General features: G+C 48.5%; 1 protein-coding gene across 2 annotated transcripts in view; it reads right to left on the bottom strand.

Moving 5' to 3' along the window:
- The window catches only part of LOC133422948 (NACHT, LRR and PYD domains-containing protein 12-like), a 229,237-nt gene that overhangs the window by 183,741 nt on the left and 32,969 nt on the right, over nucleotides 1-12,527 (bottom strand). The window contains exons 5-8 of one of the 2 annotated variants that reach the window (XM_061713011.1): nucleotides 11,157-11,386; nucleotides 9,274-11,065; nucleotides 8,830-9,006; nucleotides 352-525 (exon numbers count right to left, since the gene is read on the bottom strand). In XM_061713011.1, coding sequence (XP_061568995.1) covers nucleotides 352-525; nucleotides 8,830-9,006; nucleotides 9,274-11,065; nucleotides 11,157-11,386 — 2,373 coding nt within the window. The remainder of the gene's footprint in view (nucleotides 1-351; nucleotides 526-8,829; nucleotides 9,007-9,273; nucleotides 11,066-11,156; nucleotides 11,387-12,527) is intronic. The other variant, XM_061713010.1, reaches the window with a different exon arrangement.

The following is a 12,527-nucleotide window of genomic DNA, read 5'->3' on the forward strand; positions in this document are numbered from 1 at the left end:
CTAATTTCTAAATATTGTGTTTATTCACTACTTTTGTCATCAAACAACTCTTCCAGGAGAGAAGAGAGAAATAAACTTCTGGACATGTTTAATTAAATTAATTATACTATTAACCTCTAAATGGAACTGATGATTGCAGCAGAAAGAGTCAGTGTTACAGAGTCACTAGAAAGAGTCTTTCTAGAAGTTTGCAGGTGTTTTCAGGAATGATCTCCTGCAGCCGTCTGTATGACGGAGAACCTGAAGACGTCTCTGACTGAACACACTTCCTTAGTTTCATCTGTGTTTGTGGAGGATCTGTTTGGACCAACTTTTCAAATTGTCTACAATGTTTTAAATCTGTGACCTGACCTCAGACTCTCCAGTCTGCAGTCTGGACTCTCCAGGAAACCGCACAGATGTTTCACTCCTGAATCCTCCAGGTCGTTGTAACTCAGGTCCAGATGTTCCAGATGGGAGGGGTTGGACTTCAGAGCTGAGACCAGAGAAGAACATCTGATCTCTGATAGACTGCAGTCCTCCAATCTGGAAAAGAAAAAGCAAGTTCTTCAAATATCAACTTTCTCTTCAGGTTCTTGTGGGTCATCACTGGTATCTGGACTTTATAAATCACGTTTTTTTTTTCCTCAAATATATTTTTATTGATTTTTCCCACGAAAGCAGATGCACATACAAAGACAAGGCAGAACTGTGAAATGCTCAGGAATCCAAGCCCCCATTTTAGCCCTCCCACCACCCCCTCACATATCCCAACAAGTCAGGTTGCACATCAAAGGTAAATATAACAATAGGCAGCACATCATTCCTGGAGCAGTAAAAAAAAAAAACAGTAGCTGGAAGTCAGGTTTCAGTTCGAGGAGAGTAACGAAGTGAGCAGTAGAAAATACATATGAAGGGAAGGAAACTTATTTCCAAAAATATACTCTATAATAAATTTAAAAACAATGAAACAATAATTATGATAATTGGTGAAGTGTTCTAAGAAAGGTCCCCACACCTTATGAATTTTTTCTTTAAAGTTATGGATGGAATCATATATTTTTTCCAGATTTAGGCAGGACATAATATCCATCACCCACTGAACGTGGGTGGGCAGAGCAGCATCCTTCCACCTCAACATAATTGCCCGTCTGGCAAGCAGAGAGGCAAAAAGACAAAGTTCGACGTTTAGCCAGGCTCAGGTGTGCATCAGCCTCGCCTCCCATGGTACCAAAGAGAGCAACTAAAGGGTTGGGCTCTATGTCCAAACCGACTATGAGGGATAATGTTTGGAAGACTTCCCTCCAGAACTTCTCCAGACTGGGACATGTCCAGAACATGTGGATAAGAGAAGCCTCCTCTGTCTTACATTTGTCACAACATGGATCTACATCTGGGTAAAAACGTGGCAGGTCTACCTGCCACGTCATAAGCCTGTTTGATTGCTTCAACAATCCAGTGGGAGAGTCGTTGCTTCGACAGGGCACGGCCCTTGTGCGCCCCCCTGTAGCACACAAACAACTGCTCAGAGCGTCGAAAGCTCTGTGTTGCCTGAAGGTACAGCTGCAACACCCGGACTGGGCACAGCAAATTAGCCCGCTCCTCCAGCCGGGATTCAAACGGGGGAGGATGGTATGCTGCCAACTCCATGGCCTGATTGGCATAGTCAGGGGGTAACACCTTTGGCAGAAAAGCGACATTTGGCCACAGGGTCACTCCTGAGCTGTCCGCCTTCCACCGAAGGCACGTAGGACTGACTGAAAGGGCGTGGAGCTCGCTCACACGCTTGGCAGACGTAACAGCCAACAGAAAGGCGGTCTTCCATGACGTTGTCCCCAAGGACCCCCCTGCCATAGGCTCAAAGGGCCCATGCCACTGCACGCTGCACTCTGGGGGGGCGCAGTCTCCTGGCACCCCGCAGAAACTGTGCCACCCAGTAATGCGAACCAACTGGTCTACCATCGATGTGGCCATGGTGGACAGAAATAGCCGCTACGTGCACCTTCAAGGTCGAGGCCGCCCGGCCCGCCTCAAACAGATACTGCAGGTACCGCAGTACAATTTGTAATGGACAGGAGATCGGGTCAAAACCCCCGCCCCTGCAAAGGAGTCCCTGCACCAGGAGGAGAAAGCGGCCCAGCAATGCGAATACACCCTTCTTGTGGAAGGAGCTCTAGCATTCTGCAAGGTCTCACATACTGAGGGCTCAAGGTGCGTCAAGAATGACCCTCTGTGGCAGGGTGGAGAGGTGGATGGGACACGCGCACCTGTGTCCCATCCGCCTGAGTGGATCTCTCCACCCTGCCTGACTTATAAGGCAGAGCTGGACAGCAGAAAAGGGGTCGGAGGAGCTGCTGTCATGCGGAGGTGCTTGTGCACTGTGTGTTGGCGGTGTTTTGTGTTTGAATAAAGGGTCTGCACGAAGCTCTGTGTCTCTCCGTCCTTCGGTCGGGCCCCCGTGGCACTCGCCCTGCCACACCCTCCCCTCTCAACGGCCAGGCCCAGAGTTGAAGGAGGCTCGGAGAGGGATGCCATACCTCCCCGCCCAGCTGGGACAGGAGGTCTGACCGTACTGGGAGCTGCCAAGGCTCCCCGTCCAACAGGCTGAGGAGCGTGGAGAACAAAATCCTCGAGGGCCACTTGGGCGCCACCAGGAGGACCCTGTGACCCGATAATCTCACCCTGTGAAGCATGGACATCACCAGGGGAATCGGAGGGAACGCATAAAGGAGGCCTCTCGGCCAAGTGTTGGCGAGAGCGTCCATCCCGAGCGGGGCACTGGTCTCCGCCAAAGAGAACCATAGTGGACAATGAGTCGTACACTCCGAGGCGGACAGATCCACACGGGCTTCCCCGTATCGATCCCAAATCATTCGCACCACCTGGGGGTGCAACCGCCAGTCCCCTGGGGGTGCAACCGCCAGTCCCCTGGGGGCAGCCGCCGGCGTGAGAGGGAATCCGCCACCACGTTGGCTCTGCCAGGGAGCTGCATTGCCCTCAAGGAAGCCAATTGAGGATGAGCCCACATCCACAATCTCCGGGCCTCGTTCAAGGAGTCCAGCGACCTGGTTCCCCCCTGGTGGTTGACATTAAACACTGTCGAAGTGTTGTCTGTCCGGACGAGGACATGCTTGCCCCTGAGAAAGGGCAAGAAGTGCCTCAGCGCCAAGTAGACAGTCCGGAGTTCTAGGACATTAATGTGCCGTACCCGCCACAGAGGGCCCCAAACCCCCTGGACTGACCTCTTCTGCCATACCGCACCCCAACCCTGAGGTGAGGCATCTGTTGTCACCACCTCTCGCCTCGACGGGACTGAGCCGAGAGGAACACCGTGCAATAGAAAGGTGCTGTCCCGCCACCGGTGGAGATGAATAAGGCACTGGCGTGTAACCTTGACCTTGACCCACCTGTGAAGGCGAGGGTCCATCTGGAGGCTGTTGATCCACATCTGCAGAGGGCGCAGGTGCAGCAGCCCCAGAGGTGTCACAGCCGAGGCCCTGGGACAGTGTTTTTTTCAAAACCCATACATCTTGAGAATGGGCTGCCCAATAGGCCAGGTGCTGATGTGAAAACCTGCCCACCGCCGGCCCGAGGCCCTCATAGAGTGCCTCGAGGATTATTCAGGGGTTTGGGGGGACACTGGTGTTGCCCCTGCACCCGCCGAGACCGGCGAGGTGGAGGCTGTGCGCCACTGGGCTGACGCCCACCACCCCTAGCAACCCGGCTGCGAGCGGCGCAGGTCTTGTGCGCCCCGTGTCCTGGAGTGCTGAGCTGGGGGTCCCATGCTCGTACTCCGACGACCCCAGGCCTCTGATGCCTGACCCGACTGCTTCCTGCGCTCCAACGCCCGTTCTGCCTCTGGCCCAAACAATTGGCCCGGCACTACAGGCAGCTTCTGTAGCGTCTGCCTGCAATCGTCAGACATGGGTGCCTGCGCCAGCCACACCTGACGCCGCGTCACCACCAGGGTGGACATCAGGCGGCCAAGCTCTTTGGTCATCAACCCGAAGGCTTGGAGCGCAGCGTCGTTCACGTCACCCAACTCCCCACCCCCATGCTCCGACTGCAACATCTGGGACTGGGCGAGGAGGAGCACGAAGAGGGAATTCCCAATACGAGCCATGCGGCCTGCCGCATCATAAGCCGTCGAGAGAAGGCTATCCGTTACCCGGCACTGAGGCCTTCCAAACAATTTAGTGTGGAGCCAGGCAATCCAGGCGAGAACTGTGGCCACCACAGAACGCGTCCGGAACCTCCGGCCTCAGTTTTTTTTTTTTTTTTTTTTTTGTCAATATATATTTTTTTTTTATTAATTTATATATATATATATATATATATATATATATATATATATATATATATATATATATATATATATATATCTTTTTTTTTTTTTTTTTTTAAAGCTTAAGTAAAAAATACTCACCAAGCCAGGCTAGGGACCAACAGACGAGAGCAGTGGGCGGACCACTGAACGCGGCTGGGACATCTAGCATGTGGAGGAATCAGCTCAGCACAAACAATTCAAGACCGTTTGTGTGGCTGGGGAGCGAGCCAGCCCGAGACACGGGCACTCGAATCCTCCCGATAGAGAAAGGAGAGGTAAGATGGCTTGATAGCCACAGCCTTAGAGGGCACAACGTGCGCTCCGACCAAGAGTCACAGGCAGGCTGTCAAACACCACCAACCAGAGTTGAGCTTACCTCCCCGAACCTGCAGAAATATATATATCCGAAAACATGGATCTACGGAGCGATTAACCCGCGATGTACGTCAGGTTAACAGCGAGAGGATTCAAGAGGCCGGATGTAGTCTACTGGGCGGTATTTATAGATGCACAGGTAGCCTACACGTCACTCACGTGACACTGTTGTTATTAAATCTCGACCTGCGCGGAGCGCGAGGAGACATATCCACTCTGTTTACTGCCACTGGCAGTCAGGAAGGAATGAAACAGAACCCCATCCGAATGAATGGGGCCATTTGGCATGGATTTTGACATAAAATTTCCTTAAATCGCAGCTTCATGAAATTTGAATATATTGAAGTCCACAGCGTGCTGAGTTGGGAAACATTTGTACGATGTCTTTACGATAACCTGTTGCTTAGCAACAAGCGTCCAAATGAAAATGGAAATTAAAAAAAAAAATTAAAGTTAAATTTCGCAGAAACTGTAATAATTGGCATAATGAGGTTGTAGCGTCCGTTAGTGCCGATCGGGCCGAGTGTTTGAAAGTTAGAACGATGTCTCTACGATAAAGTTTGGCCGAGCAATAAGCGTCCGAATTTTCGCCTTTTTTTTTGCTTTTTGGCATCTAGCGTTGCCACGGTAACACTTTTGACTGAGAAAAGTAATGCCCATCGAGGCACGATGGAGACACATCCAACGATGTATGCCATGCTTGGGTGCACATTCCGGTTCAGGCTACGTTAACAGATAGGTTTTTTTTTCACCATGGTAAAAAACCCCATCCGAATGAATGGGGCCATTTGGCATGGATTTTGACAAAAAATTTCCCCTAAGTCACAGCTTCATGAAATTTGAATATGTTTAAGTCCACAGCGTACCGAGTCGGGAAACATTTGTACGATGTCTCTACGATAACCTATTGCCTAGCCGAGCAATAAGCATCTGAATTTTCGCCTTTTTTTTAGCTTTTTGGCAACTAGCGTTGCCACGGTAACCCCTATTACTGAGAAAAGTAATGCCCATCGAGGCATGATGGAGACGCATCCAACGATGTATGGCAGGCATGGGTGCATGTTGTGGTTCGGGCCATATTAACGGACAAAAAAAAGTGCGGAATAATAAGAAAAGGGAAACCTTTTCTGTATACCATTATATCGCCTTCATTTTCATGTTTTTCCTCATTTTTTCGGGCGTGTTTTATTTTTGGGGGATTTTTTTTTCCACATCAGAGCGGGGTCATGCTGTACACCCGCTGGTGTGACGTGGGACTTTTGCGACTTTAGCTTGTTAGCAAAATGCTAGCAACATTGCCTTTTGGGCCATTCTGGACGATTGCAATATGGACATGCCATTACTTGGCATGCCCATAATAAGAAAAATAAATAATAAGAAATACTGGTATGGCGTATATTTACAGATGGATATTTACATAATTGCACGTTGCAGTGAATGATATAAAAACAGCTACATAGGAAGTATTGTGCATGTCCCAGAGTCCCGGGGGGTTCATTGTTCTGAGTGCGAGAGTGGGGGTTCCCTCCTTGGTGTCCGGAGCCAACAGCCTTACAGTAGCTGGTAGAAACTGTTGTAGAAGCTCTGTAGGTGCTGATGCTCGGGTTGTAGCCCCCCACTGGAACAGACCATGGAGGGTGGTGTCGGTCCCTGAGGGGGCTCTGTGCTGGTTGTCGGTCTGCACGGCTTCCAGTCATCTTCAGGATTCTCTCTGTTTTCTGTTAGAAGCTTTTTTGTATGTGTTTATGTTTTGTTCAAATAAAGGACCTGCTGCCCTATGTCACCTTTTGGTCTCCTGCTTTTGGGTTCTGTAATCTCACCACATGGCAAAACCTGCAGCTGTTTTAAAATTAGTTCAGACTCAGGAAACTGCAAACTACAAACACAAGTTTCTGACCTGATGTACTGGGACTTCAGACCCGTGGCACCGACAGATCAGTGGACGATGCGGTGGCATTGGCACTTCAATTCTGCAACACCTGGACTCTCATGACACAGATGCAAGGCTTCTGTTCCTGGATTACAGCTCAGCCTTCAATCCAATCAGGCCGCTGAAGCGACCACGAAGCTGGCAAACCTGAAAGTACCCACTCCCACCAGGAACTGGATCCTGGACTTTCTCACAGACAGGCCACACGTGGTGAGGATGGGAGAGAAGGTCTGCTGAGCTCACAGTGAGCACAGGAACCCCGCAGGGCTGCTGCCTCAGCCCACAACTCTTCTCCCTCTACACATATGACTGGACCTCCAGCCAGAACAATAACATCACCATCAAGGACGCGGACGACACCACCATCCTTGGCCTGATTATAGGGAAGGACAGGAAGGACATCGCACAGGAACCTGGTCCACAAAATCACTGTCTATGGGGGAGACAATGATCTGGTTCTGAACCTGGACAGAACAAAAGAATTCATCCTGGACTTCAGGAAAAAGGCCCCCCCTCTGCAGCCTCCTCTCCTCAGGGGACTGTGGTTGAGCGGACTGAGAGCTACAGGTTCCTGGGCCTTCAGATCAGTGAGAGCCTCAGCTGGGCAAGACACTGCAGCTATGGTGCAAAAAGTTCATCCCCACACACAAACAACGTGCAATGCAATGCTTACCAAAGCAAAAAAAAAGGTGTAATAAATCTCTCATCTACCTGGTAAATGTCCTGTATTTAACGGTGAATGCAAGTCAGGGTCCTCAGCTATACAAGGACATTGTATACCGGTGAATATATTTTTGCAGTATATGTACATTGTTGTTATTGCAATATATGTTGATTGTTGTTATATAGCTGTTTATCCTTTTGTTATTTATGTGTATTTCTGACTTGTCTGACTTTGGGAGAACGCAAAATAATTCTAATGTACCGGTACCATCTGGTGCAAATGCTAACAAACCTCTAATCTGTCCTATTCTATTCTATTCTATTCTATTCTATTCTATTCGGGGCGGCAGTAGCTCAGGTGGTAGAGCGGGTCGTCCAATGATCGGAAGGTCGGAGGTTCGAATCCCGCTCCCGCCCGTTTGCTGTCGTAGTGTCCTTGGGCAAGACACCTTACCCACCTTGCCTCGTGTGAATGTGTATGAATGTGTATGAACGTTGGTGGTGGTCGGAGGGGCCGTTTGGCGCGATATGGCAGCCACGCTTCTGTCAGTCTGCCCCAGGGCAGCTGTGGCTACAAAATGTAGCTTACCACCACCAGAGAGAATGTGTATGAATGAATAATGATCTCTGTAAAGCGCTCTGGGTGCCTTGAAGGGCGCTATATAAATCCAAGTCATTATTATTATTATTATTCTATTCTATTAGAGACAGAACTTTTAGAGACAGTTACATCTTTGGAGGATGATAGCTGGATAAATGTGGAAACTGTGAGAATAATCAAAGATTTGAACAATTGTCATTATGAAACTGCCAGAATCAGAATTAGAAAACTGCCTGTTTATCCTCATGACATGCTTTGGAGGTTAAAACTGAAGGTTGCCCTGCTGACTTCTCAGTCTGTCAATGAACCATTGTCAGATGGACACATCTGTCCGAGATTTCCTGTTTTCAACTGGGGCCCAAATTGACCTTTGCTCTGAAAACGATCATATGCTCTGAATAGATGGCAAGTCAGCCACTACCTGAGAGATACTCAGGGGTTTGAACTGTCCTGGGACAACTGTCCCATTGTACTTTAAGTTTAGCCTGCACGCATCTGTTCAAGATCTCAGAGTTCTTGTTTGTCCAGAAGGGGCCCGATTTGACCCCTTTTGACCTTTTGTGTTTTTTAAAGCTTAAGTTTCACATGTGTGGCTTCTTAAACCTCGATGTGTGACCATCTGTTTCCTGTTTCTGTCCATTGTCCATTCAACTATTTACTATTGGGTGTCTTTTACCCCCAACGTCTGTTATCTATACATTGTTTACCAAATATGGTTTTTCCTGTCATCCTTGCTGAATAAAATGCGCCAGACTGCAGGGAGAATTGGTCAGAAGGCCTGACGAGCTCTAAAGAGGAGGGCCGTGTTGCCCTAAAAGCTCCTCAAGACTTCTCTCCAAGCTTCTGCAGAAGCGCCTTGAAAATCATTCCACAAGTCTGTGTGTCTTTCCTAAGTTATTAATTTATGTTGTGATGACTTCAGGAACCTAACAGAAACATCTCCAGTGGACTGACCTCAGAGTCTCCAGTCTACAGTTTGGACTCTCCAGTCCACCAGACAGAAACTTCACTCCTGAATCCTGCAGGTCCTGGTTCCGACTCAGGTCCAGTTCTGTCAGATGGGAGGGGTTGGACTTCAGAGCGGACGCAACAACTTCACAGTGAGTCTCTGAGAGTCCACAACTAACAAATCTGTGATGAGAGAAAATATGATGTCAGACTGAACACCACCCCCCTCTCCCTGGTCTCATCTTTCTCCGTTACATAGATTCATCTCTGAGCAGCAAAAACATCAACTAGATCAAGTGTTTGAAACATGAACCTCTGGTTGAGGTGACTTCAGGTGGCCCAGAATAAAACAAACACATCTGACTTCGAAAGTTTTCGTTTTCAAGATCAAAACAAAATTTGAAGAACTAAACTGCTAACTGATGGTGTTATTGATCCATCTGGACTCACCGAGCCTTTCTGCAGTTCCTCACAGCTGGAATCAGTCTCAGTCGACCCCCTGGTGTTGTCTTGTACTTTTTCAGGTCCAACTCATCCAGGACCTCCTCTGACATCTGCAGCATGTAGGCCAGAGCTGAACACTGGATCTCAGAGAGGTCCTCCTCTGATCTGTTCTCTGACTTCAGGAACTCTTGGATCTCCTGATGAACTGAGAGGTCGTTCATCTCCATCAGACACTGGAAGATGTTGATGCTTCTGTCAGGAGAGATTTCATCAGTGATCATCACTTTCAGGTTGTTGATGATTCTCTGGATGGTTTCTGGATCGTTCTCCGTCTGGTTCAGCAGACCTCCTAAGAGTCTCTGGTTGGACTCCACAGAAAGACCATGAAGGAAGCGGACAAATAGGTCCAGGTGGCCATTTTCACTCTCCAGGGATTTCTGCATGACTCTCTCCAGGAAGTCATCTGTGGATGAGTCTGAGGAGTCTTCTCCCAGGAAGTTCTTCAGCACATCTGTGTTTCTGGTGGAGCAACAGTGGAGCACATAGACTGCAGCCAGGAACTCCTGGATGCTCAGATGAACAAAGCAGTAGACGGGTTTCTGGAAGACCTCACACTCTCTCCTGAAGATCTGGGTACAAACTCCTGAGTACACCAAGGCCTCTGAGACATCAAGACCACACTGCTCCAGGTCTTCTTGGTAGAACATGATGTTTCCTTTCTCCAGATGTTCAAACGCCAGCCTACCCAGCTTCAGAAGAAGGTCCCTGTCAGCCTCCGTCAGTTCCTGTGGACTCGTCTCATCTCCCTCCTGGTACTTGTTATTCTTCCTCTTTGTCTGGACCACCAGGAAGTGGGACAACATGTCAGTCAGGGTCTTTGGCAGCTCTCCTCTCTGCTCTGTGGTCAACATGTGGTCCAGAACTGAAGCAGTGATCCAGCAGAAGACCGGTAGTTTACACATGATGTGGAGGGTTCTGGATGTCTTCATGTGGGAGACGATGCTGCTGGACCGCTCTTCATCACTGAACCTCTTCCTGAAGTATTCCTCCTTCTGGCCGTCGGTGAAGCCTCGTACTTCTGTCACCCTGTCAACGTGTTTCTGAGGGATCTGATTGGCTGCTGCAGGTCTGGAAGTGATCCAGATGAGAGCTGAGGGAAGCAGGTTCCCCTGGATGAGGTTGGTCAGCAGCACGTTGACCGATGAGCTCTGTGTGACGTCAGACACGACCGGACCGTTGTTAAAGTCCAGGGAACGTCTGCTTTCATCCAGGCCGTCAAAGATGAACAACGGTTTCCAGGCAGCCAGCTGCTCTGCTGTGAGCTTCTGTAACGATGGATGGAAAACCTGGATCAGCCTGAGAAGACTGAACTGCTCATCTCTGATCAGGTTCAGCTCCCTGAATGAGAGCAGAATCACCACGGTGACGTCTTGGTTCTCCGAGCCCTCGGCCCAGTCCAGAGAGAACTTCTGAACCGAGAAGGTTTTCCCAGCGCCAGCGACGCCGTTCGTCAGAACCACTCTGATTGCTCCACATTGGCCAGGTAAGGCTTTAAAGATGTCCTGGCACCTGATTGGAGCGTCATGGAGGCTCTTCATCCTGGAAGCTGTCTCCAGCTGCCTCACCTCATGTTGGGTATCAACCTCTTCACTCAGTCCCTCTGTGATGAAGAGATCCGTGTAGATCCTGTTGAGGGGGGTTCTACTTCCTGTTTCATCAATTCCTTCAGTCACATGTTCACATCTCCTCCTCAGACTGGTCTTGTGTTCATCTCTGACCTCCTGCAGACCAGCATCTGCTGAAAGACAAGAAGAACTCTCAAACTAAAGAACAAAAGTCGTTCCAGTTGTCAGAAATGAGTCCATCAGCAGACAGATGTTCAGTCTTACCTCGTACAGTTCTGCTCTGACTGGCTGTCTGCAGTCCAGCTCTGGATCTTTTTCCACACTGGGGACAGGAGGACGGTCCTGGTGGAGCAGACTGGTCCCAGTATGAGCTCATGCAGCGTCTGCAGAACCAGTGTCCACAGCTGCTGGAGACTGGATCCTTCAGGACGTCCTGACACAAAGGACAGCAGGATGGCTGCTCCTCCACACCAACTCCTCTCCTCTTCCTCCCTCTGTGAACACATGTCTTCATCACTAAAGTCATTTCTGACTGTTGTAGAAAAACATCCAGATGAGTCTACAGTGTCCAGAAGCTCAGATGGTCTCAGAGAATAAAAGTCTGGCTGCTTTTCTGTTTGAATTCAGCCTCCAGACGGGAATAAAACTGATGCTTCCGGCAGATCACATTTATTTATGTCTGTTATTATATGAATATTGAACATAACTGCTCTAATGATTTATGCTTTCAGAAGAAAAGGGAGCTGCATACAAGTGTTCCAGTTGTACAAACTATTTGGTAGTATTTTGTATGTGATTTGAGGCGGAGTAATACATCTGACAGGTGGAGAGTTCAACGTGGTTCTACAGTTCAGCTGTGACGGGACTGAGAAGAGGAAGAATAAAAGGAGGAAGATGCTGGAATGCTGAGCCTGTCTCCATGTTGTTGTTTACTCCCCACCTGATATTAATTAACACTTGACTTATTATATTACTACTATTATTACTATTATTATTATTATTATTATTATTATGGGCATGCCAAGTAATGGCATGACCATATTGCAATCGTCCAGAATGGCCCAAAGGGCAATGTTGCTAGCATTTTGCTAACAAGCTAAAGTCGCAAAAGTCCCACGTCACACCAGCGGGTGTACAGCATGACCCCGCTCTGATGTGGAAAAAATGGGCATTATTTTTCTCAGTAATAGGGGTTACCGTGGCAACGCTAGATGCCAAAAAGCAAAAAAATAGGCGAAAATTCGGACGCTTATTGCTTGGCCGAACTTTATTGTAGAGACATCGTTCAAACTTTCAAACACTCGGCCCGATTAGTACTAATGGACCCTACAACCTCATTATGCTAATTATTACAGTTTTTGCGATATTGACCTTTATTTTTTTTTTCCGTTTGACTTGGACGCTTGTTGCTAGGCAACAGATTATTGTAGAGACATCGTACAAATGTTGCCTGACTCGGCACGCTGTGGAATTCAACATATTCAAATTTCATGAAGCTGTGATTTAAGGACATTTTATGTCAAAATCCATGACAAATGGCCCCATTCATTCGGATGGGGTTTTTTACCCTGGTGAAAAAAAACCTATCCGTTAACATAGCCTGACCGGAACGTGCACCCATGCATGGCATACATC

The sequence above is a fragment of the Cololabis saira genome, chromosome 22, assembly GCF_033807715.1.
Source record: "Cololabis saira isolate AMF1-May2022 chromosome 22, fColSai1.1, whole genome shotgun sequence".
NCBI lineage: Eukaryota > Metazoa > Chordata > Actinopteri > Beloniformes > Belonidae > Cololabis > Cololabis saira.